The 25,783-nt window shown below is 41.8% G+C and overlaps 1 protein-coding gene across 1 annotated transcript; it reads right to left on the bottom strand.

The window, feature by feature from the left end:
* Window positions 1-785: 785 nt before the first annotated feature.
* FNDC7 (fibronectin type III domain containing 7) lies at window positions 786-22,164 on the bottom strand. Its single transcript, XM_010975886.3, has 12 exons — window positions 22,102-22,164; window positions 21,580-21,598; window positions 17,588-17,842; window positions 16,419-16,679; window positions 14,653-14,910; window positions 13,167-13,421; window positions 11,398-11,655; window positions 10,411-10,665; window positions 8,652-8,906; window positions 6,705-6,965; window positions 4,609-4,638; window positions 786-1,804 (listed from the first exon to the last, which is right to left on the bottom strand). Exons 1-12 carry the CDS (start codon window positions 22,162-22,164, stop codon window positions 1,773-1,775), a joined length of 2,202 nt encoding a protein of 733 aa, XP_010974188.1. The 3' UTR covers window positions 786-1,772.
* Between the last annotated feature and the right edge of the window lie 3,619 nt (window positions 22,165-25,783).

The following is a 25,783-nucleotide window of genomic DNA, read 5'->3' as shown; positions in this document are numbered from 1 at the left end:
TCAGTTTACCTTTTAATACTTCTCAGCTTCCCGTCACTGAAATTTTGCTTCAAGGAAGAACTCAGCAAGGCAAGCTGTTTTTAAGATTCCCAAACCTGGCCACATGTCAGAATCACTTGGTGAGCTTGTTAAAAATATAGATTCCCAGGGCTGGAGGATATAGCTCAGTCGTAGAGTATGTGCTTAGCGGGCACGAGGTCCTAGGTTCAATCCCCAGGACCGCCATCAAAATAAATAAATAAAACTAATTACCTCCCCCAACAAAAAAAAAAAAAAAAAAGACGCCCAGGACTGGTTCCAAAACTACAGTTATAATCTCCAGGGTGGTACCTGGAAATCTGTATGAAGTAATGAGTTCCCCAATTGACGTGGATGCACCTAGCCCAGCTCCTGTTCATTCACTGGTGTTTAGGAACAAAAGTGAACTAAACTCAGCCGTCCTCTGTGCGTGCTGTCTGATGCAGCAAATTCCAGTTTCTGAGATCCATGCCTCTAGTTTGTTTCCTTTTCAAGTACAGATGCTCTAGGGGAATATCTCTTGTCAGTGACACATCATGTATCGCTCATCAGTGTTACACAGAAAGGGAAAGGGACATAGAAAAGGAAGCTTGCTGCTCCCTCCCAGTGTACCTCAAGCCTCACTCCATACTCCAGTTCCCTCCAGGCAGAGTTTTATGGCTGTTCCCAACTATAGACATTCTTGGCTCTTGTGCTTCTGGGGAGTGAACACTTCAATTATGTGTGTGTTACACAGGTCCCACTCACATTATCTTTTAATAAGGTTACTGGCAGTCGGAGGACAAAGATTTTTTTTAGGTACAACAGATTTATAGGATATATCATTGCCTTTTCTTTCCAAAAATTAAAAGAAGCAGTTACAGTGGGGGTGGGGATGGGTACAGCCAATGAGATTGATGGTCCTCCCCACAAAAGATGCGTAGGTGTCAGTCAGTCGCAGTTTGAGGCTCTGGCCCTGGCTGTCCCTCCATCTGAAGTCTTTGCTCTTTCAAAAGAATGACGGTAATCCTGCTAGCAACAGGCCAGCCGCTCTGCTCTCCCGGACACTCACACAGAGGTCTGCTCCCACGATGCTTTGGCTTGGTGAAGCCCTCAAGCGGCTTGGCTTCCTCCTGACTTGAGATGAGGGTGTTTGTTACGACAGGTGGCCCTGGCAGCTCCTGCTACCGAACTTAAGCAGAAGTTCTGGTGGAGGTTTGTCTTGAGTAAGCACTGCCTGTGTGTGGTGGCTTGATTTTGACCTCTGAAAGTGGAGATTTCCAGCTCTTGGATGGCTAGAGGGCTGCGTGGCAAGTCCTGGGGTGGATGAAACACCTCTGAAGTCTGCAGTACGTCTGGGTGTGAAATTGCAAAAATTTCTGCTAAGCAGATCCTCCACATTTCTAGGACTTTCCCAGTGGGCTGGCTCACTCTGGCAGCCTTCCAGAGGAACTTTTGGTTTCATTTCCCTACTGAGTCCTCTCCACAGCTGATCTTGAGCTCCTGTGCAGGTGAGGACACACCTGAGCTTGCCCTCAGGAAGTGGAGTCAGAGTTGACCTTCTAAAGGCTGAAAGAGCTTGTCCTATCCTAAAGGCTTTTTGTATTCTAATAGACTTTTCCATCTTTAATCACACTAACAATGAGAAGACTCAGCAAAAGCTATGGGAAGAATTTTTTAAAGCAAAGAGAAAAACAACTTTGCCTTTGAATCACACCATTTCAATCTAAACTACTCACTAATCGAGTCTCTGTTTTTATCCGTGGCTTACTATGTCATTCTGCATTTCTCTTCGCTCTGTAAATCACTGAAAAGGCAAGGAAGGGAAGAAGACACAAAATACATGAAATATGCAGACACTTTCTTAAATTAAAAAGCCCTCAAAGGTCTCTGAGATGGAGATTAGCATTTTGATTGGAAATGCTATTTTTGCAGCACGTCACAGCAAGCAAGCAGAAAATTAAGACAATCTGAACTGTTCAAAGGGCAAGAAGAAGCTGACCAGCAGGTTCTGACTAACCAGGGTGATCTCTCTCCCCCAGAGTCTCTTTGAGCTCAGACTGCTGACTCAGAACAAAGAACTTCCCTTTCCAGCCCCAGGCCTTTTATTAATTGAGCTTACTCTGGGCCTGTCATTGTGTCCAATGATTTATATCTCCTTTAAACTTCATACCGTCTTATGAGGAGCTTGTTCCGATTTTCAGATGAGAAAACTTATGCTTAGAGAGAACTGAAGCAACTTGCCTATGAATAAGTGATAGTGGCAGGGTTTGAACCCAGATCTGTCTCTTAAAAAATCCATTCATGCTGTTGAAAAGCTTTAGGATAACCCAAGGGTCAAGCAAGACCAAAAGTCTTAGACCAACAAGATTCCCAAGGCTTCCCTTAGCGGATCTGGAGACCCCATGTCAGCCAGGGATCTAATCTGACTAGTGCTGTGTACAGAGAGGAGGAATGCTGAAACTGGACAGCAATTTAGAATTTTCCCCGTAATATAATGAATTCTATATGATGTAGAAGCCCTGATACTCATTTTTGAGAGTCTTGCAGGATTTCTGTAAGGATCTACTTAAAGAGAGGGGTCAAATCTCAGGCTGAAGACTGAAGCTTGCCAAGGAAGGAAGAAGCAATGATCAGAGCAGCCCAGAGGGACAGAGGAAGGGGAGAGCACTGACCTAGAGCAGTGCTTCTCCGACTCTGAGAGTGTCAGAATCACCTGGGAACCTGACAGGAATACAGAGACCCAAATCTGACCTGCTCAGCAGGTCTGAGCCTCTCCGTCCCTCATTAGCTCTCCAAGACATTCTGATACACACCAAAGTTCGAGAACTACTACCTAGGCAGTGATCCTCAAACTTGAATATGCATGTGAATCACCTGGGGATTTAGTAAATCTGAGTGCGGCCTGAGATTGTACATTCTGAACAAGCTTTCTGGCCATGCTGATGAGTAGCAAGGCCTAAGAGTGATGGTTTTCAAGCATTTTCTTTAAAAAGTATTTCAAATCTTTCTTTAACAGAATCTTAGGGAAGGCCAGGATTAATACACCACTCATCTCCTCCTAGGGGCCCCCAAGACACTTCTACTACCCCTCTACAGATCAGGGGAAACGCTGATTAAAAACAGCTGTAACACTGGAAATGGGTTCCAAGAATGCAGATCTGGGCCCACGCACATTTCACTGAAGACCAGCGCATATGGTCATTAGTACTTTGGGAGTTTTTTAAGTAATTGTCTTATATGAAAGTTTCCTCACAGTTTGTTTTTAATAAGCCAGGTCTGTTTCCCTGTAGTCACTGGAAACAGAAACCCTTTAAAAATTAATAGAGATTATTCTTACTTCAGGCCTGCAGGTGGGGCAAGAATTAGAAAGCATGCGTTGTCATGCTGTGCTCAGAGAAGCAATGGATGGGAGAGGAAACAGAGGACAGGCAGTGAAGAGAGATTCCAGAGCCAGTTCCTGCCAGGGGAAGGCAGTGTTGGAGGGGCCCTGGCCCAGGTGGGGAGGCTGTCTGCTGGGGGTTTACTGGTGGAAGGCTTCATTTCCACCCACACTCTCTGAAGTCAGCCGTGTTTGTGTGTGTGTGTGTGTGTGTGTGTGTGTGTGTGTGTGTGTGTGTGTTGACGTGTCCTGTCTGTACTTCGGGGTTGATAAAATTCTCTGGGGGTCTTCCCAAGGGCCCAGATCAAGCAGGCCTCCTAGAAGACTGTGGCAAAGATTCCCCATGAAGCAGCATGTGCTACTTACTGGGTTGGCAGCTCTGTGTGATCATCTCCACAGCCCCACCCAAGAGTACTCTCCGTGGGGCACCCAGAACAGCCTAGACAGGATGAGCCCTGAGCACACTGGGCAGCAGTGAGGGTCATCTTTATTCTAACTGCCCTTTCAGCACCCCTTTTCCTCTGCTGGCCACACCCACCCATGCAAACTGGAAGCAGACGTCCTAGCTCTCTGCAGGTTGTTAGCAGGTTCTAACACCGGACTACAAAGTGTGGTTGGACCAGCAGCGTCAATGTCACAGGCATCACCCGGACCTTGTTAGAAGTGCAGAGTCTCAGACATTCCCTGTTGCTACCAATCAGAACCTGGTTTTAACAAGGCCCCAGATGATTTATATGCAAAACAAGGTTTGAGCTGGTATGGTCTAAAGTAGCCTTGGCTGCACTTTAGAATCACCTAAGGAGCTTTTAAAAACCTGATGCCCAGACTTAGCCCCAGACCAATTAAATCAGACTTTCTGGGGATTGAGCCCAGACATCAATTACTTGTAAGCTCTCAAGGTGACTTATGTAGAGCAGGGCTGGGAACCACTTTGTGAAGTGAGGGATGAAGCAGCTGCCTCTCTCAAATATATTTACATTTTCCTGTGAGACCCTGGAAGACCAAAAAGATTTCAGAATCAGAGGAATTCATCTTTACTGGGGGAATCTGAAGGGAGACATTCTAGTGGGAGAGAAAAAGTTATGGGAGAGGAGAGCAAGGACTCCTCGCATCACAGAAAGCATTTGCCTCTCTGACTAACTGAAGCTTTGATCCTGACTTCATTAAGTCACCCTAAACAGCAACAACAAAAATTCTTTTCTATTTTAGCCATGAGAAAAATGACTTACCCATTCCAAGTGTACTTCCAGAGCAGGTCACTGTAATAAATAAAAACACAAGCATTTAAAATGTATTTACTGACGTATTTCACATAGTGAAAAAATAATTTAAGAAAGAATAAAAGGAAAGTGAATCAAGAATGAATAAGAACCAACATGGGTGATAAGAGGAGGAGATACCTGCTAACAGCAACAAAACTTGGGCAAATCTCTTTTCTGTGCCTCAGTTTATCCATAAAGCGGTAATAAGAATGCCAACCTCATAGAGTTGTTATAAGGATCAACTGAGTTAGTACATGCAAAGCCTTTAGAATAGTGTCTGGCACATAGCATTCAATAAATATTAGTCATTATTATCATTTACAGTATTGTCCTAGTTATAACATTAAGGCATTACTGACATTGGGGGGAAAACACTGAGAAGCAAAACCAAAAACTCCTCCAAATGCATGGTTTTTACCAGGGAGACAGAGCAAAGATAGATTCCTTAACTTGAGTCTAGACACCCAACTGCTACTAAAATGAAATACCAACAGGCTTGAGCTGGCACCCCACCAAAGGGTTTTAGAGTCCTAACTAAGAAACCATCAGAGGAATGACTCTCTAAGGGTTGAACTGTGACTATGAAGTAGGAGAAAGAACAAAGATTTCCATCACTCACATACTAGCTGTATGATCATAGACAAACACGTAAACTCTTTTATTCATTCTTTTTTAATTTTAAAATATATTGGGCGATAGTTATATGCAAAGAACTGAGAGTCTGAGACATTACCATTTAGAAGAAATAACACACATTCAACTCATAGTGATATGGTGTGAAAGACAAGGGTGATGTGGAGTCAGGAGGGAGGGAGAAGACGAACTCAGCCTATGAGAACTGGAGAAGACGTCACAGAAGATCAGAAGTTCCTTTTGGCCCTGAGAAGTCTAAATGCCTGGGTCACCTCCAAGAAGAGATAACAGGTTTGAATATGGACTGAGAGGCTAGAAGATAAGAAGGGATGTAGGTAGAGATTTGGGAGCCTCTGAGCCTGTTTTCTCATTTGTAAAATGGAGATAATAAAATCTGTTGAACCTACCTTGTAGAGTTATTTTGAATATTCAGTGAGTTTTGAATGTGAAAACACTTGATAAATTGTAAAACATTGTGCAAATATAAAGAAGTACAGTTATTGAGCTGTGGGCTCTTCTTCCTAAGAGCTCATCCTCACCCCATTAACCTATTCCTGTCCCTTCCCATAGTGTCATCCTTTGGGCCAGCTTGTCCTGTGGACAAGATAATGAAAAGCAAGGAATCAGAGCATGACAGCCAAGGACAGAAAGAACATCCCCTGAAGAGGAACTGGCTTGGTTCCATCACCAGGAGCCATCTAGAACCTTCTCGTCACCTACAGGTAATTAGAAATTTTAGATTCAGTTTACTAGTAAAGATTTCTGGGCTAATATTTATTCCTCTTCCTATGTTCACCTGCAAAGTTCTAAGGCTCATCATCTTTTTAAAATTTTATTTTAGAAATATATGAAAAATACATGACTATGCCCTGGGCAAGGGAGCAGAAGGTGCTGGAACACAGAGCAGGAGAATTGCTAATGTTCTGCCAGCTCTGGTGAGATGGCAGTTGCTGACAGTCATGTTTTGTGATCAGAGACTGTCTGCCCACTCATATTTCCAAACCTAGCTAATGATTTATAAGTTTGTGTTTTTCCTGATCCTCCAAACTCTCCCTCAGTCATAAGTCTGAATCTGTGCAGGCTATCAATCATTATCTCTAAGGCTAGGTTAAAAACCTATCCCCATGTCTCAAAGCAGAAAATCATTTAAAATCTGCTTTACTCTTTGAACAGCAAACATCTGGTTCTTTTTCTGAAGGCGAAGAGAGGGAGAGGGATGAGAGGAGTGTCTCCAAATCAAATGACAATAAAGCATCACATTCCAAAGAAGCTTGGGGGTCCCCAGGAGCCAGAATCTGCCAGCAGCATACAGAAACTTCATACCCTCTTTGACCTTCTTACATACAGCAAATAAGTGTGATTGCTCTGAGTCTTAATTCACAGATTGAATTGAGGGCTAGTTTTAAATAAAGGGCCATAACTTGCTCTACCTGAATATATTTTTTTTGGACAGAAAGTAAGCTTCAGTCCTGTCTCAGCAACTGGTGAGACCATCACGGTGTATACATCCCCGCAGGGTATCTCGGTGACATCGCAGAAACTGAGGCCAGCGCTTGGGGCACACGTGAAAATGCCTTTGGAACCGTAGAGGTCAATGCTGTAATTGGCAGAGCCCCTGGAGGCCTGCCAGTGGATCCGGATGCCATTCGGGCCCAGCCTGTATAATTTCACCCCCAACGGGCAGCAGGCACCTTGAAGGATAAAACAAACACATCACTGCTCCACCATCACACAAACCGGGCCTCTGTTACTATGGGGAAACAGTATAAGTAGCTACTCTAAGTAATAAATAGAGCAATATTTGAGGGGACACTCGAGTTCTTTCTGTGGTGAGCCACACGATTAGAAAGCCATGTGCGAGGGTGAGGTGGGGCGTGAGTTTTTAATAGAAAACAACGGTGAGGCCAAAAGTCCACAGTTGGCAGATATGTACTGTATATGACTCAGACTTTATGAGTCAAATGCACAGGATCCTTGTCAAGATCCTTCCTAATGCTCTACTTTCAGATGATTTTGGTGGGATTGGATTTAAATATAATGAACTGCATTCAGCTTTAATTGAAAAGAATTATTTTGCTGAACTGAGTACACGTTGCTGGGCCACCCTTCATCCCTGCTAGCTGACTAGGTACTTTTCCTTTTCCCTTTTGTGAATACCTTGAGCAGGCTACACATTAGATGTCAAACAGGGCACCAAATGATAGATTACTCAGTAGCTAAAATAAAGATGTGATTTTATAATAATAAAAAAATTCAGTTACAGATAATCAGGCTCCTTTGATTGGTTGATTGATTTTTATTGGAGGTACTTGGGGTTGAACCCAGAACCTCATGCAAGCTAAGCATATGCTTTACCACTGAGCTATACCCACCCCTCCATTTATTTATTTATTTTTTTTTAAATTTTTTAGGTGTGAAGATAAGCAATGGGCCATATTCCCAGAACTGAATAGCAAGGTGAGAACTTAGGCAGCAAATCTAATGAAAGATAATGAGCCAAAAGAAAGTGTAAACCAGCTTACGTATGTGTAGCACATTATAAATGCATTCACATTATGATTATTCTTATTTCTCTTACCAGTGAGGAAGTAGGTCAGGGAAGATAAGACAATGCAGCTTAAGAAGCCATGTATTTAGACTCTAGGTGACACTCACTCTACTACGTTTGAAATGTCAAAGGTATTAGAAAATCATATTTCAACTCTCCCATCCCTGGGGTAGATACAACTAATTGGTCATCGCGCTCTTTCCCATTAAGCCTGAAAGGCATTGTCAGGAGTTTTTTCCGAAATAGTGCTCCAAACAGCCACTGCAGCAGACTAGAATCATACCAGAGAAATCTTATTTGCTAACCCTATACCACTCCCTACTGTCTCCTGCTATTCCCCAGTGGTTTAGTCTTTATGAAGAACAAAATGCAATACTGTCAGTAGACAGTGCTCTTTTAGCCTGTTGAAATAAGAAACCACAGAAGGAGCTGAGTAGTTTAGAAGAGAGAGGTAGTAGCATAACAATAACGAGAAAGAAACAAGTCAAGCCAAGCAGAATGTATGATCTAAATGCTCTCTGAAAACTCTGCCAGACTGAGTTACTCTGCGCAGCAGGTAGCTGTGTCATATAAAAACCCATCCTCCTTTCAGAAAAAGCACACCTGAACCTTGTTACCAGGGAGTTACTGCACCAACTACCAAGCCTCTGAAGCTTTGAGGTTCTAAGCCAAGAGAAAAACTAAACCTTTTAGAAAGTAATCTGAACTTACCATGAAATCCTGGTGGAGATGCAGCATCTTTTTAAACGAGATGGAAAGGCTATGTCTGGATCTATAACAATCAAAGTCCTTGTGGACACTCTAGAGCAAGAGGTTAGAATTCACTTACTAGAGGAGTAACTTTGGTAGGCACAGTCTGCAGTCAACCCAGTGGCACTAATTGCTTTTAATGCCACTGTGTAATTGATGCCACATGTGATGCATCCCAGGAGGCAGTGGTTTTGATGAGTGTGACACTTAGACTGTCCAGTGTGTGACTCCAGAACTGCCATATAGGTTTGGGCCCCGGTCCCAACAGTCCAGGTCACGTTGATTACTGATTGGGTGACTTGAGATACTGTCAGACCAGCTGGACAGCATGGCACTTAAATGGGGAAAGAGAAAAAATTGGGGATTTATTTCCATTGAGGGTTTTTTTTGTGATAAACAACCAAGTATGGTATCTTGCCTGTGTTTCATTCAATAGCCTAAATTTCTCAGACCTTCAATTGTTAATCAAGATTTCATTTTGCAGACACAAATGAACTTATTTATAAAACAGAAACAGAATCACAGACATAGAAAACAAACTTATGGTTACCGAGGGGGAAGGCAGTGGCAAGGAATAAATTGGGAGTTTGAGATTTGCAGATACTACTGTGTGTAAAATCGGTAAACAAATTTCTTCTGTATAGCACAGGGAACAATTTTCAATATCTTGCAGTAATCTATAATGAAAAAGAATATGAAAAGGAATATATGTGTGTACATGTATGACTGAAATATGCTGTACATCAGAAATTGACACATTATAAACTGACTATACTTCAATTAAAAAACATTCCTTTTGTTAAGCAAAATTTTATTCCCTCTGATACATCATTTAACATCACTATACATAGTGAATAATTTTACCAGGAACGCAGTGCACTAACTCACTATGGGTAACATGAGGTTCTCCCCAATTTTTTTCAGAATAAGAAAGCAATCCTTTGCTGTTCTCCAGCTTTAGTAATTCCAGTTGCGAATTTCGGAGCAATGATTTCATTCACCTCTTCTCCCAATGTAATATTTAATCAAATTTGCAATTAAATGTATTTTGCCTTTCTCATGCATTTCATAGTATATATCTGATACAAAAGCTCAAAGTATTCTTAGCTACTTAGGAGTACCACAATCAATTCTGAACTTCTCAGGGACCCATTATACGGGATATGGGACATCTAGAATCTTCTTGTGTATTCAGCATTGTCTCTAGTCTGCTGCTTTTTACATTTCAACTTTTTCAGTCCAAAGTGCCATCTATTATTGTGTATTAGAGAAAATAATGTCTAAGGGCATTAAGTAATTTGCTCAATTTCGTTCCCACACAATGCTATGAAGCAGTAACAGCTTTCTTTTATCAGGCTCCTTACTATGCATCAGGCACTATGCTAAGTGCTTTGCAGCATTAATAACTTAATATTCACAACCACCTGATGAAGCCATTACCCCCTTTTACCAATTAGGAAACTGAAACTCAGAAAGCTTTTCTTAGAGAAAGATTTGAAAGGGCTGAACCAAAGAAACAAAGAATAAACCAGCTCACTTGGTCACTTATTAGTTGTTTTGGTAGAATGTGCCGTGGGGGAAGATGAATTGAATTAAACGTTTCTGCAGAGTGAATGGATTCTTCCTTTGATGTCCGTGTATGAATACATTAGAGCCTTCAGATGATGTTTTTACAGAATCTGTGTTGAAAGTTGTCTAAGACTGGGGCTCTTTGAAAGGTCTCTGAGTTTCATGTATTTCTATCACACTTAGGGTAAATCAAATAAGAAAGCTCGTGTCCTGAAACAATTCCTAGGGCCCGCACGGAAGCCGGGGCTCAGGCCGCGGTGGCCGCTTACCGGTTTCCAGCGGCACGCTGTAGCTGGGCGGGCTGCGGCCCGCGCGCGTCTCGGCCACGGCGGAGACGGAGAACACGGAGCCGCAGGGCAGGCCCCCCAGGGCGCAGGACTCCCCGGCGCTGCTGCAGCGGTACAGCCCTGCCCCTCCCTGGGCCGTCACCGTGTACGTAGCGTCATCATTAGTGGGTCGCCAGCGCACGTTAATCGCGGAAAAGGCATCCTTCGAAACATTTTTGATTTCGGGACTGCAAGGAGCTGAGAGATTTTAGATTATGAATTGAATCAAAGTAAAAAATCTCACATGTGCCATTTGGTCTAAAACTGATTTTTTCCCCCCGAAATGAGATCATTATTACTTCCTTTATTGTTATTTTTATTTAATGGAGGTGTGGGGGGTTGAACCCAGGACCTCATGCATGCTAAGCATGCGCTCTTACCACTGAGCTATACCCTCCCCCTACTCCCCATTATTACTTTCTTTATTTTTAAATTTTTTTAAAATTGAAATATATTACTTTCGATTAGACCATGCATGAAGGCCAAATTCATAGAGCCTTTGTGTGGAAACCTTTTTGACATTGACATGTGGTGCTGGGTTCTCCCAGAGTCCGACTAAATGGAAAATGTTAAGGAGCCCTTTGAACTCCAAAAGCAAAAATAATTAAGACAAATATTTGTGGTCTTAACCTTCATGGTGTGAATACAGGCAGGTTCCCCAAAGGTAGGAGGAAGTGGATGGCTGAGATAACCACTCGCAAAACCTTCTACTCTCCCCATGGTCTCCTCTTCTGTTTCCCTTTTGTCCTCTTTCCCCCTTCCACCTTCTCTTCTGCCTCTCCTCAGTAAGACAGAGGCTCTCAGGGTCCCTGTACAGGGTGGTTAATGGCAGTTAGCCTTTTTATGGTTCTTGCTGAGTGTCCTTCCCGAGGGACACAACTGTGGTGAGCCGTGGAGATATCGGTGAATGAAATCTTCACTGCATCATACCTGTGGTTATAAATCGGGAAGTACATGACAGGTTGCTGCCCCGGACCTCGCTGAAGGAGTACACTGTGATGTTGTACCCAGTGTCACACTCTAGAGCAGAAAGGGTACAAGCCGGAGCAGTGTCATTGCACTCAACCACGTTGAACCCATCTACAGCCTTGGTTTCATAGAGTTCGGCACCACGGACAGGGGACCACACAATCTCTACTCTGTCGCTGGACACCAACACAGGGTTAATGTCACTTGGACAACAGGGGGCTGAAAGCAGGAGCAGAGAAAATGAAATCAGTACAGGAGCTGTGCGGTCAGAGTGGGCATTGAGTCCTGACCTCCCTGTGCCCAGAGCCTCTGCCCTACCCTCCTAAGTCACTGAAGAATCTCCTACAGATCTGTCCAGCTCTGACCCTGGCCTAACACCCACAACATAGAGGATAAATTCTCTATGCATGATATTCAAGGTTATTAAAAGCCTTACCCAGTCGACATGTGCAGCTGTGTCTCCCCCACCCCGTCACAACAGACTCCTCAATTCCCCACCCCACATGTGCTTTTATTTCTCTAGACCTCAAAGGCTGTGTTCCCTCTCCTGGAATGCTGTTCCCTTCTTCTGCCTGACAAAGTCGTATTTAGTCTCACTTCTAGATCTTATCAGTCCTTCCAGACACTAAACTAGATAAAACTGGGGGCAGAGAAGAGGAGGAAGCATTATATTCGTAGATTTTAGAATTGACTCTACAATACCTCACAGACAAATTCTGACAAATGTCTCACTCACATGGAGTTTCTCTGGAATGCTGTTACCCCACTTACATTCCATCCATCCTTAAAGATCCAGCTCAAGGCCACTCCCTCTGGAAGCCCCTCCTATGCCCTTGAGATCTTATTGCTAGGTGCTTCAAATTCCAAAGCTACCAATTATTTGATTCCCTGTAAAATGTATTGTAATCCAGCTAGCATTGTTGTTTATATAATTATAGCATCCTTATTTGTCAATAGAGTGAATTGATTTTGAGCCACTCACTCCATTCCTTCTTCAAAAATCAAGCCTCTCCCATACACTAGTCACACTATGATAAATATTCAGGGTGAAGAGATAAATAAGACATAATCCTTGCCCTATAGAAGACCCAAGCTGAGTGGAGGAGAATAATAGGAACAGTAATAATGAAGCTAATAAAAATATTTTCATTGTGCTTTTCTCACATACAAAGACCTTATCATATTCACAGTCTCATTATTATCTGTCCCTTTCTATTTTGCAGTGGAGGATACTAAGGAACTTATTAGCAAGGAAGAAGTCATTACGCCCATTTTATAAATGAATAGGTGGTCAAGTTAGGACTTAAACTCAGGTGTCCTACTCCAAAGCCCTCCACACCATGCAGCATCTTTGCCATTGTATCTGTCTTCTGGGCTTAGGGAAAGAGTGCGCTGTGGGACATAAGGATTGCATCCTTTTCAGCAGCCAGTACAGGGCTGAATAGTGAGTGGATCTTGGTGGAGGGTTCCATTTTTCAGAGCAGGGTTGAATAACAACTTTCTTTCCCCTCTTTTCATTCCTGAACCTTGCATTCTTGTTAAGCTTGAGTCTATGAAATCCAAATATTCTAGTCTGGAAAGAACGTGAAAGAAGAGATTCCCTTTCTGTTCTTGGCTCTAGAATGGCTCCGGGGTGGTCTATGTAAGTCAGTCAGTGCAACAGGTGATCCATTCTGCTGCTGAATTTAGTGAACTCAGAACTCCCTTTACAAGCATCAAATGCAACTCACCTGTGGTGTAATTAAACACATCACCCAGAGGACTCTGCCCTGCCTTGTTATAAGCAAAAACACTAATAAAGTAAGTGAAGCCACACTCAGACAAGAAATTGCACTGGGTGAGGGAGGTGTTGCAGTGTACTTCCAAGCCATCATCACTCTTCACAAAGGCCACATAGTAATCACCCAGCTCTACATCGGACCAAGCCACAGACAGGTGGCCAGGGCGATCTTCTTGGATTGTCACTCTTCCAGGTGCACAAGCAACTAGGAAATGATACATAATAAACAGTTGTGAGAGTATGGCAAGAGATTTTCTTTGCACCACTACACAGTAACTTTCCACTAAATGTTATTTCTCGTCCCCTAAACACACAGAAATTTCTAAATTGAAGTGTAAACCTCTACATATGTATATCTTTACCTCTTTGACAGGCGTAAGAGTGAAAGTGGGAAAACATCCAAACACATATTCAGGACTAGTGTGCCCGTTGGGCTCATCCTCCTCTTTTGTTCCGCCTGCTCCCTGTGCGCTCACTTTCTGCCCTGCCATGCCCTGCTCTCAAGAGACACAAGTCACCTCCCCCAGCAAGCCGGCCCCGGCCTGTGCCGCGGAGGAGGGCGGCGTACGGCTCCGCTCCGGCCGGCTCTCGGCGCCGGCCACCGCCCCGACCGAGGGGTCCGCGCGCGCCGCGGGCTATGACCCTAAGTGCCCGCGATTCCCCAGGACCGCCTACGGAGAAGGCCCTCGTGAAAACCGACATTCAGATAGCTCTTCCTTCTGGGCGCTGTGGGAAAGCAGTTCCACGTTCAGGCTTGGCTGCAAAACACTTCATAGATGTAGGAGCTGGTGTCATAGATGAAGATCATAGAGGAAATGTTGGTGGTGTACTATTTAATTTTGGCAAAGAAGAGTCTGAAGGTGTTAGATGACACGGAAAGGGGCTCAGGAGGTTTTGGTTCCACTGGAAAGAATTAAGACTTATGCCAAGAACAAAAAAATGAGAAAATTTACTTTTTCCTTCAAAATAAAAACTTTGCTTAAAGTGTAAAAAAACCCCACACATATTCAGAACTATAGACATTCTGTCTTTATCTTAAAAATAGCTCCCACCAAGCCTAGGTCTGTGAAACATGATGTAAATAAGAGGCCACACTCTGTACTGCACAGTTAGAGCTGTGTATAACTCAAACTGGATCTTAGACTATTTATAACTTTATAAAGGAAAAAGAAAATTAATTAATGAAGGATCTGGAATAGGATCCAGGCCTCCTAATTTTCAAAATAGTGCTTTTTCCAATGCACAAGATCTGGTTTCACTGTCAACACTATTCACACTCATCAGAATGCCCAACTCAACGCTTTCATTTAGATCAGGCTTTCATTTTCATCTCTTCCAGAATGTTCTGGAACACTGTCGTGTGATTATTTGTTTCCCTTATGGCAGTCACTTTGGCTTGCAGCCCCACAGGTCTGATCCCACTCTTGTTTACATACCAGTTTTCAGGGTCACCGCTGAAGCTGATTTGCTAGATCCGGCATCATTACTTGCTAAAACTGAGATCAGGTACTCAGTTCCACACAGGAGAGAGGAGATGGTGCAGGAACTGATAGTCGTACTACAGCTCAGCTTGGATGAGTCACTCAGAGCCATCACAGTATAGTTGAAAGCTCCTTCTGTTGGAGCCCATGAAACAGACGCCTTCAAAGCCCCACTGTCAAAAGAGACTTGAATGTTGGCGGGAGCGCGAGGACCTATATTTTTGAGAAACAATTAAGATTTTGCAGTAGCTTCAAGAACCCAAGTAAGATTTGGCCTAAAAACATTGCAGAGCTTGGAGGATGAGGAATCCAGACGTAGAATAATTGCAGTGTACAAAGCATAAAATTGGGACTTAGGATACCTGAGAACTGGTAACACATGTGCCATGAACTGTGCAAACTCATAACTAGCTGTATAATTTTGGCCATGTTATTTCCTCTTTCTGTTATTTAATTTCTTTTCCCATCTGTAAAATAAATCTAATAAGATCAGTCCCTAGTATATATAGATGCATTGGCCTCTCCCGGGACACAATCAATTCTTTGAGTATAGGAATCATGCTTTATTTGATTTTTTTTGTCCCCATCAGCTAACTATGCCCAGCACATAGTGGGTCCTCAATAAATGTTTGTGGAAGAAAGAATGGGTGAAGGCCTTGAAAGAGGTCCAGGGAGACTGGTTTGTCACAGACATCCTGACTCACCAGGCCTATCGTGAACCACCATAGGGCCACCTTGCTATGATTTCTCCCTAGAGAAGCATTATAGAAGCAAGCCGTTCTCTTCTCCCTATATTTCTGCCTCGGCCCACAGACAATGGGGCTTCCATTCCCCACCAAACTTAAGGACTGTTTGGAGAGAACCTTTCTGGTTTCTTTCCACCTTTTCCTTGGTCCTCCCCAAGGGATGAAACTGCTAATCTGGTTGGTGAGTCTGACATCTATTAGGCCATGTTGTCAGAGGACGGCCCACTCTGCCTCCAGAGAAGGAAGCACTCGCTCCGCTTCCCCCTCTCTCCCTCTCACGCTTCGGCTGACGGCAGCAGCTAGGTTCGGGCTTCCACTTATCACCCAGTGGGATGCTCTGGTTGGGTGTCCCTGCGATGGGGATGGTGAGAGAACATACCCCGTGCCCCAGCTTCTCGGCCTACAGCTGGAGGAGAGGTGGTGGGAAGCCCCACATCGGCCTCAGGCCTAAGTGAAGGCCTTTAGGAAATACATCTGGAACACTGATTCTCACCACAGCATAAAGTGCCGTAACGGGAACTTTGTTTGCTGCTGCATCTCTAGATCAATGCCAGCTCAAAGTTGGTACACACTCATTAAATGTCTGCTGAATAAATGAACTCTGGTTTGGCCCAATTCTTTTTGTCCATACTCTTGGTCTGAACCTAGGAAGGCACAAGAGGTGACCATAAACTTAACAAGAATTATCCCCTGCTGCATGATATCGAACGTGTATGCTGAAAATCAGTTGTCTATCTGAGGGGAAGTTGCCGTACTCCGTGTACGCTGAGCAGCATTTCTTTATACATGCAGTAAGCGTTTAAACTACTGAGGAGGAATTGTCAAAGCACTATAAATAAGCTCATAATAAATTTAAATAGCTGCTGCCAGCTGCTCTGTACTTATCACTTAACACTGCTCTCAGTGGCTGTAAAGCACAGCCCTTATCCTTAATCAAAAAGGAGAATGTCTGGGGCTGAGCTGAGAAGTCCTTACTTGTTCTCTGATTGCAGGTGGAGTCGTCCCCAGGGGTTCCGTTGGCATTCCATGCGTAAGCCTTTATGGTGTAGAGAGTCCCGGCGTCTAAACTGCTGAATGTCAAGGAGGTGTTGGTGGTGTTCTCCTTCCATATCCTACCCAAACCATTAGCTCGCATAATGGACACAGAGAATCCCATTGCCATATATACAGCCTCCCACTGCACAAGAATAGAGTCTGGACTTGGAGAGCTTACTTCTAGAATTGGTGCAGCCAGCACTACAAAGACAAAAACAAAAGCATGCATTTGTGTTATAAAAGTACAGTAGAGGATAATTCAAATTTAGGAATAGGTAATTTGAAGTTGATTATCCATATTATGAAATAATTATTTGCTTTGCAATAGGATTCATGGCAGAGTTCCATTAAATAATTGCTATTTAAAAATGTATTAGAGGGGAGGGTATAGCTAGCTCAGTGGTAGAGCATGTGCTTAGCATGCACAAGGTCCTGGGTTCAATCCCCAGTACCTCCATGTAAAAAAATTTAAAAATAAATAAATCTAATTACCTACCCGCCAAATTTTTAAAAATGTGTATTAATTATACATGACTCAGCAAAGGAATGGGGAACAGAGAAATTCTAACATTAGTCATACCTTCAACTTGAAGTTGGTAAGAAATTAGATAAAATCTCCCTATAATCATAACATAAACTGATGGGAGAAATGACGGTTTATACTATTTTAATATATGCACAACCTTGCAGAAATATGCATAGGTACAACTTTATCAAATCAGTTTAAGTCATGCCAATGGCAAACTCTAAATGGTTTTATTTCAAACAAGTCAAAGTGCAGCAAAATTGCATCTATATGTTTTTTATTCCACATGGTCTTTATAGATAACTAAGGTTGAAAACAGAAATCCCTTTTTCAGAGATTTAAAAGGAGGAATGCTTTTAAAGATGCCCAGAAATGTGTTTTACTTTCCAAAGCATCTGGAATTTAAATACCACCTCCGCCACAGATATTTGAATTCTATAAAAACATCATTTGGTGGCTTTCACTTCTGGACGCTGAATCACAGATACTCATGTGACACAAAATTACATCATGTATTTGCAACCTCAGTATAATTGATTCAGGTCACAAGCAATTGCTCAACAGCAGATGAGCATCCAGCTACCTGTCTTTGCCTGCTTTGGAGGTGATGCCTGGCTTCTCCCAGTGGCACTGATGGATCTGACAGTGATTTGGTACAAGGTTGCAGCCTTCAGGCCCGTCACAGTGCCTGGGGAATTGGCCACCATGGTTTCAATGACAGTGTTCCCGTCTTTGGCCGTAAGGAGGTAACTGGTGGCTCCTGGCACTGTAGCCCATTCCACAGTGATACTGTTGCTGATTTTTGAATACGCCTGATCAATAGTAGGTATTTGGGGAGCTGAAAGAGATTTTGAAGTTGTACATTAGCTAGGGTATCTCTAAGGATGACTTCTTTCATCATTTTACTTTTCAAACTAAATCATCCTCATGCCATCCTCCAGACATAAACTTTGCCCTTACTTTCCAGATCAAGAGAAAAACAGAGAGAGAAAGAAAGGCCAAGCTACTTTCCAGAAGACAACCAGAAAGCTCAAACCTGCCATTCAGGAATGGGATTTCAAAGAGGTTTTTCCCAGTTGCTTCTGGGATAATTTGCACTTTTTGTACTTTTAAAAGAGTTAAATAAGAGTAGGGAGTGATTTGGGGAAAGAACTCTGAGAGGAGGGGGACAGTAATTGAGGGGCTTCGTTCTGGAGGATTCTACTCCAGTCTGGCATCTGTGACTCCCCGAGCCTGCTTGACCGTGACCTCCCCTCCCTGCCCCACCACTGTGCCCACTGCCTCCAGCGTGGGTCCACCTCCGTCCCCCACCTCTGCCGTGGCCGTGATTTGCATTCATGCACTTTGCACATTTCCCAGGTAGTATTCAATCTAATGGAGGAAGAGGGGGAACAGAGTTCTTTGCTGTACAATTGCTCCATTGTACTGTCTCTAATATTATCAGAGTGTAACGATGTTCAGATTCTTCTATACAAGTTCAAACTGAACATTATTCTCTCCTTCTCTATCAAAACGTCTGCCCCAGCATAAGAATGAGATGCTGCGGTCCCTCCTCACCTGGGCCTGGCCATGGTTTGCCAGGAGGCTACAAGTGCTTCTATTATGCGTTTACATAAGGCATTCCTACACTTTGGGTAAGGGGTAGGAGCCACAGCATGGTGATTAGATTTGCTACTTTGCAAAACTCCACAGACGCAAGAATGCCCCGGGTGTAGGAGGTCCAAGTAGAAGAAAAGGTCAAACAAAAATAGCTGCGTTTTAGGTTTGAAACTGGCACTTGGCCCTTTGTGTTTAATGTACTGCATTTGCTGGATAAAATCACTATATGCCAAATTCAAAACTAAAGGGCAAAACAAAACTCTAGGGCAAAGAAGAGGAGTAAATACGGTCCAAATGTGTGATTTGCCAGTATCAACTCCCTCCCTCCAGCAGACCCCCACCTGCCAAATCCCCAAGTGCAGGATACAGACAACCTTCTCTTTCTGTACCCGTAGCCCAGAGAACTGGCTTTGGCAGCATCTCAGAAATAACCACGCTGCAAGAATGAACAAAGGGTCCACTGTGCACTGGCCAGACATTCCTTGAACATCACCCAGGACTGTCTCCTTCGCCATCAAAAGAAAACTATGATGGTTATATATGCTGGAAAGAAGTTGCAGGGGCTCATCTTAGCCATTTGCCAGTGGAAGCTAATTTGCAGGAAGTGCCCATGTCTCCTCCCCACTGCAGGATAGAAAGTCCCAGCAGGGGCTGTCACATTCGTCCCTCCCACACACTCACCCCCCAGAAATTGTCCTTTGTTATACACCTTCTTCTCTCTAGAGTTGTGGTATCTCTCAACTCCTGCTGCTTCCTCTGTCCCCATTGTTCATCTTATCTCCTGTTGGCCAGTCCTGCTCATTGGAATAGACTAACTTCCTAGACAAATGACAACCAAACTAGACATTGGCATGACAGTGCCTTCATGGAGTGGTTTGAAAGGCATCTAAGGCTAGCATGACACAGACTCTCTCCCTGCAGGCCTGTCAAGGGGCTCCAGGACACCCCAAAACTTGTCCCATTGGGTTGAGCTGGGAGGGGCACATGTGCCCAGAACAGTAGTACAGGAAGCCAGTATCAGCAGGATGAAACACAGGGTTGCATGGTGGGAAAATAGCAAAGGATTTGGATTTCAGAATGATGGGTTTGGGCCCTTGCTCTGCCATGTACATCTGTCTATGAACATGCACAAGTGATTTAACCTCTTCTCATCTCCATTTTCTCCCTTAAGTATGTGGAATATTAATGATCCCTACATCTTTGGGTTGACTTTAAAATGTAAAATACCTACATCTTAGGATTGTTGTAAAGATTAAGTGAAATAGTGTATGTAAAGGCACCTTGAAAGGTAGGAAGGGTGCACGTATATGTGTGTCTGTACATGTGTGTGAATCAGGACAAGCATGTGTTGGGTCTGGAAAAGCCAGACTGCGCACGTGGCACTGGTATGGAGGGGATGCTGCCAGGGCAGGTGGGATTCTGGAGAATCTGGGGTAAACACAGGTTGATGAGACAGACTGCTGTTTACACATGGTTCCAGAGCAGGATCTGACCAGCAACAGCAAAGAAAAAAGATCAACACTTCTATACTACATCTCCCTTGAAGAGATGAGAAGCTTGAGTAGGAGTGTTAAGTAAGTCTCCATAAATTAGCAGCTGTTCTTCACTCTCTCTTAGTTCTATATTTGGCCCACTTACGGCATTGATGAAAGAGAAAAATGTAGCTCCTAGATCTGCAATCAACCACTCTGATTAGTTAAAAGTGAAACCCTTTGATTCCATGCATTCTACCAACTCAGAGATCTAAATTAGCCCATGTGGCCCCAGTGGCCAGCACAGACAGCTGATGCCAGAGCATGAAGAGAATCAAAAGACACACCCCAAATGAAACCTCCTATACAGTATCAACAAAACACATCACCTCTATTGAAAAGCCAGGATGAGTCACTTAACAGCATCACGGGTACCACAGCTGGCCCCATCCTTCCTCTCATAGAGTGTAGGTAGCGTGGGCCTAAAAGGGGCCCGTTCTGAGGGCTCAGTGTGTCCTGAGGGTCTGGGGACTTTCTGGAGATGGCAGAACTAGATTTTGCCCGATCCAAAAGCGGCGTATTTAAAAAAAACCACTTTGTATGTGGCCAAAAAGTCCTCACCGCTTCCTGGTCAATCCTGAAGGTGTCTCAAGAATAAGTGAATAAGAATAATCCACGAAATAATCATTTTTAAAAACCTATTGTATATGCATGGATTTTATGGCTCAGCCCTACATGTTTATCAAACATTTTAATTGCCTTATTTACTTTTCCTTTTCTGTGGTATGGACAAAACAATAAATAAAAATTGTTCTTATTTATGCTGAATTGCTTTGAGAGTTTATTGGTAATCTAATTGATATTACATGGTTCCTTCAGATAATATAAATCCCATTGGACATAAATTTCCATTCTAGGGACTTACATGAACCAGAAGAGGCCTCTAGAGAAATTATCCTTGCCCTCAGTCCTTTATTCATGAAAAAGGGTAATAAAATTTTTAAAAAGAAATTTTTTCCAGCTCTGGGTTATCATTATCTATATTTTAAGGAAGCAATATTAGAAGTATAAAATCTTTTTTTTAATTAAATTAGAGAATCTTATAATTTTAATCAAGACTGTTTCTAGTTTTCCCTTCTAATTCCTCAGGAGACAAATAAGTTATATAAATTAGGCTCTTCATTCTTTATAACTAAAACTTTGTTTCATTGACTGGAATGATGATCATTGCAATATTTTACTAATGGCTAACTGTACTTGAGAAACATCTATGACTACACGGCTCTACACATCTCAGTACTCAAGAAGAATATCTCACGAGGATGTATCTTTAAATTTTGATCCACATTATTTGTCTTACCAGTTACGCTCACAGTATGAGTGCTCAGAAAATGTTGAATATTTTTCCTGGTACAGCCTTTATACTTCAGGGTAGCCCAAGAATTAACAATGGAAATTAAAATCAAACATGGGGAGGGTAAACTTGCATTTCAGAGAATTTTACCTGTTTTTGCTGAAGCAACCTGAAAAGGAAAGTTTAGGAAATTAGAACCATAAAGAAAAACACCATTTGGGGAAATGTAAAACCTAAATCAGAGCAGTAATATACTTACCACAACATGTTTATAACGTGAGTAATCTTCCAGGCCACACACAGTACTTATTTGCACAAATTATTTCCCAAAACTCAAATCTACCACAAAGCAATCCTAAATAGAACTTAGAAGCTGGAAGCAGATCACATTACCATTTCATTTTTCTCCCTGAATCTGCCTATTGAACTAAGTCAGTATCGGCTGACAGATTTTTCAGAAATCTTTGTTCTTAAAATATAATGATATTCTTGTTTTCATTCTCTAGTAAATCGCGTTCAGTTTCAAACACACAAACATACAGTTTTGGCCTTGTCCCCAAGTATTCTGATTTCTATCTCACCACCCCCAAGGCCCTCAAAAAAAGAGAAAGATATTGTATGACTTTTTTTCCCCCCTAAATATTTGCAGGTAGGTCGGAATGGTAAACTCACCATTTTAAGACAGATAAGACTGAATCCAATCACAGACAAACATGTCACCGGTCCACCAGCCATCCTGTTGGATTTGGCACTCACATGGCACACACAAGGTGGGCAGGATCCTCTTTGGTCCCCAGGTGGGCAGCACTGTTGGTCATTGGGATGTGGGGCTGTGATACTGGGAACAGACTCTGGGAAGTAGCTCCTCCCCTTTTGTGTGGTGCTGACCTGTAACTAGGGGCACTTGGAGACTGGCAGGTACAGATATTGCAAAGACTGGGAAAAAGGAGAGTGGAAGAAAGCCATGCCAGGCGGGCCAAAAGACTACTGTAACCTGGGTTTCAAGGTAGTGGAGAATGTTTTCCTGTTCTATTAAAAATTGTTTCCTAATAAAATTTTTACAAAACCATGTAGAAATTATTGACATAGTGGACAGATCGTTTTAAACTTGGGGATCATAACCAGTTGTATTTATTCTTTTTCACCTTTATTTATTGTTCTTCTGCATCTATTGAAATGATCATGTGATTTTTGTCCTTTCTTTTGTTGATGGGGTGTATCACATTGACTGATTTGCATATGCTGAACCATCCTTGTGTCTCTGGGATGAATCCAGCTTGATCATAGTGTATGACCTTTTATATGTGTTGTTGGAGTGTGTATGCTAATATTTTGTTGAGAATTTTTGCATCTATGCTCATCAATGATATTGGCGTGTAATTTTCTTTTTTGGTAGTGTCTTTGTCTGGTTTTGGTATCAGGGAAATGGTGGCTTCACAGAATGAGTTTCTTCAGTCTTTTGGACTAGTTTGAGAAGGATCGGTATGAGTTCTTCTTTGCATGTTTAGTAGAATTCCCCGTGAAGCCATCTGGTCCTGGACTTTTGTTTGCAGGGTTTTTTTTTTTTTTTTTTTTGCTGATTCTATTTCACTTCTAGTGATCAGTCTGTTCAAACTATCTATTTTTTTTTAATTCAGTTTTGGTGGACTGTATATTTCTAGAAACTTGTCCGTTTCTCCTGGGTTCTCCCTATGTTGCCACATAGTTGTTCATAGTATTCTCTTATGGTTTTTTGTATTTCTGTGATGTTGATTGTAATTTCTCCATTTTCTTTTCTTTTTGGTTTATTTATGTCCTCTCTCGGTGAGCCTGGCCAGAGGCTTGTCAGTTTTGTTTACTCTTCCAAAAAACTAGCTCTTGGTTTGATTGATTTTTTCCCATTTTTTAAATCTCTGTTTTATTGATTTCCTCTCTGATCTTTATCATTCCTTTCCTTCTGCTGACTTTAGGTGTTGTTTGTCTTTTCCTTCTAATTGTTTTAGGTGGTAGGTTAGGTTGTTTATTTGAGATTGTTCTTGTTTTTTGAGGAAGACCTGTGAACTTAGAATTGCTTTTGCTGCATCCCATAGATTTTGTGTGGTTGTGTTTTTATTGTCAGTTGTCTCAAGGTATTTTTAAATTTCTTCTTCGATTTCATCGTTGACTCATTGGTTATTTTAGTAGCACATTGTTTATTCTGCATGCAGTCACTTTTTTTTCTCATTTTTCTTTCTGTGGTTGATTTCTAGTTTCATGCCATTGTGGTCAGAAAAGATGCTTGAAATAATTTCTATCCTGTTAAATTGCTGACGCTTCTTTTGTGTTATATTGTTCTTATTGTTGTTGTTTCAGGACAAAGTGATCAGTCCTGCTGTCCACTGGCAGGGGGCAGGGCCAGTGGGGGAACTGGGGAGATGTTGTTTAGGGTACAAAGTTACAACTAGTAGATAAATAAGTTCTGAGAATCTAATGTACAAAATAGTGATTATAGTTAAGAATTCATATTGTAAACTTCAAAGTTGCTAAGAGACTAAATCTTAACTGTTCTCAACACACACCAAAAATGATACTTACATGATGCAATAGAGGTAGATAGCTAATGCTACTGTAGCAATCATATAGCAATATATAAATGTATCAAACTAACAGTTTACACTTCAAACTTGACCATGTTATATGTCAATTATATTATTAAAAAATAAATAAAAAATAAAATAAAGAAAGAAAAAGAAAGGGCAGGAGCATGTCCCTGTGCTAAGGAAGACAGTGGGAAGTCCTTAATGAGCACATTAAGTTCACCCATCCTCAGCACCATCCTGCCATTCTAGTACCTTTTATATCCAGAGCCCATCTTCCTAGTTTAAGCTCTTAATAATAACTAGCATTTAATCCAAGCACTATAATATTTAATTCTAATAATAAATAAGCATGTAAATGAGTAATAAACTTCGTTAACTGACTTGTATGAAATCACACAAATATTAATGGTAGAGCTGGAATTAAAACTCATCAGTCTGACCTCTGCTTCCAACCAAAATGGTAAAAGGGACTAGTTGTGCCCTCTCTGACTTCAAGACTTATTATAAAGCTATAAAGTAATTAATATAGGATTAATTACAAGGATTGGCATTAAGATAGATAAATAGATCAATAGAACAGAATAGAGAGTTTAAAAATAGACCAATGCATATGTGGACAATTGATTTTCAACAAAGATGCAAAGGAAATCCAATGGCAAAAACACAGTCTTTTCAACAAATGATACTGGAACAATTGCATAACCATATGCAAAAAACATAAACTTTAATCCATATCTCACATCATACAAAAAGTTAGTTCAGAAAGGATTTTAGACCTAAATGTAACACCTAAAACTTTTAGAAAAAAATAAAAAAATCTTTGTGACTTTAGGTTAGGCAAAAATTTCTTTGATGTAACACTGAAAGCATAATCCATTACAAAAAATTGATCAATTGGACTTCATCAACATAAAGAATTTCTGCACTAGTAAGAAGATGAAAAATCAAAACACACTGGGGGAAAATATTTGCAAATCACATATTTTATATAGGACTTGCATTCAAATGGATGTTTTTACTAAAACATCCAAGTTTTTTAACTAAAGGTTTTACTAAAAAACTAAGTTTTTACTAAAAATTAAAAAATATATATGTATATAGGTCTGTGTATATACTCTCAAAACCAAATAATAAGAAAACAATTCAATAAAAAAAGGCATGATTTGAACAAACACTTCACAAAAGATGATATACACATGGAAAATAAACACATGAAAAAAATCCTCTACTCCAGAATATATAAGCAGCTCATACGACATAATAAGAAAAAAACAACAACCCAATCCAAAAATGGGCATAAGACCTAAACAAGCAATTCTCCAAGGAAGAAATACAAGTGGCACGTGAAAAAATGCTCAGTATCACTAATTATCAGAGAAATGCAAATCAAAACTACAATAAGTTATCACCTCACACTGGTCAGAATGGCCATCATTCAAAAGTCCACAAATGACAACGCTGGAGAGGCTGTGGAGAAAAGGGAATCCTCCTACACTGCTGGTGGGAATGCAGTTTGGTGCAGCCACTGTGGAAAACAGTATGGAGATTCCTCAAAAGTCTAGGAATAGACTTACCGTATGACCCAGGAATCCCACTCCTGGGCATATATCCAGAAGGAACCCTACTTCAAAAAGACACCTACATCCCAATGTTCATAGCAGCACTATTTACAACAGCCAAGACATGGAAACAGCCTAAATGTCCATCGACAGATGAGTGGATAAAGAAGATGTAGCATATTCATTACAATGGAATACTACTCAGCCATAAAAACCAACAACATAACGCCATTTGCA

Source organism: Camelus dromedarius, chromosome 9, assembly GCF_036321535.1.
Source record: "Camelus dromedarius isolate mCamDro1 chromosome 9, mCamDro1.pat, whole genome shotgun sequence".
Taxonomy (NCBI): Eukaryota; Metazoa; Chordata; class Mammalia; order Artiodactyla; family Camelidae; genus Camelus; species Camelus dromedarius.
The sequence above is the reverse complement of the archived record's forward strand: the minus strand, read 5'-3'. Positions and strand labels throughout refer to the sequence as shown.

Bases quoted from the DNA above. Each gene is read 5' to 3' on its own strand.
- FNDC7 (XM_010975886.3), bottom strand. From the start codon at position 22,164: ATGGCTGGTGGACCGGTGACATGTTTGTCTGTGATTGGATTCAGTCTT. The intron at 16,680-17,587 runs GTAGCTGGATGC...TTGTCTTTGTAG, and splicing joins TCCAAAGCAGGCAAAGACAG to TGCTGGCTGCACCAATTCTA. The intron at 4,639-6,704 runs GTAGAGCAAGTT...TATTTATTACAG, and splicing joins TCCAAAAAAAATATATTCAG to TGACCTGCTCTGGAAGTACA.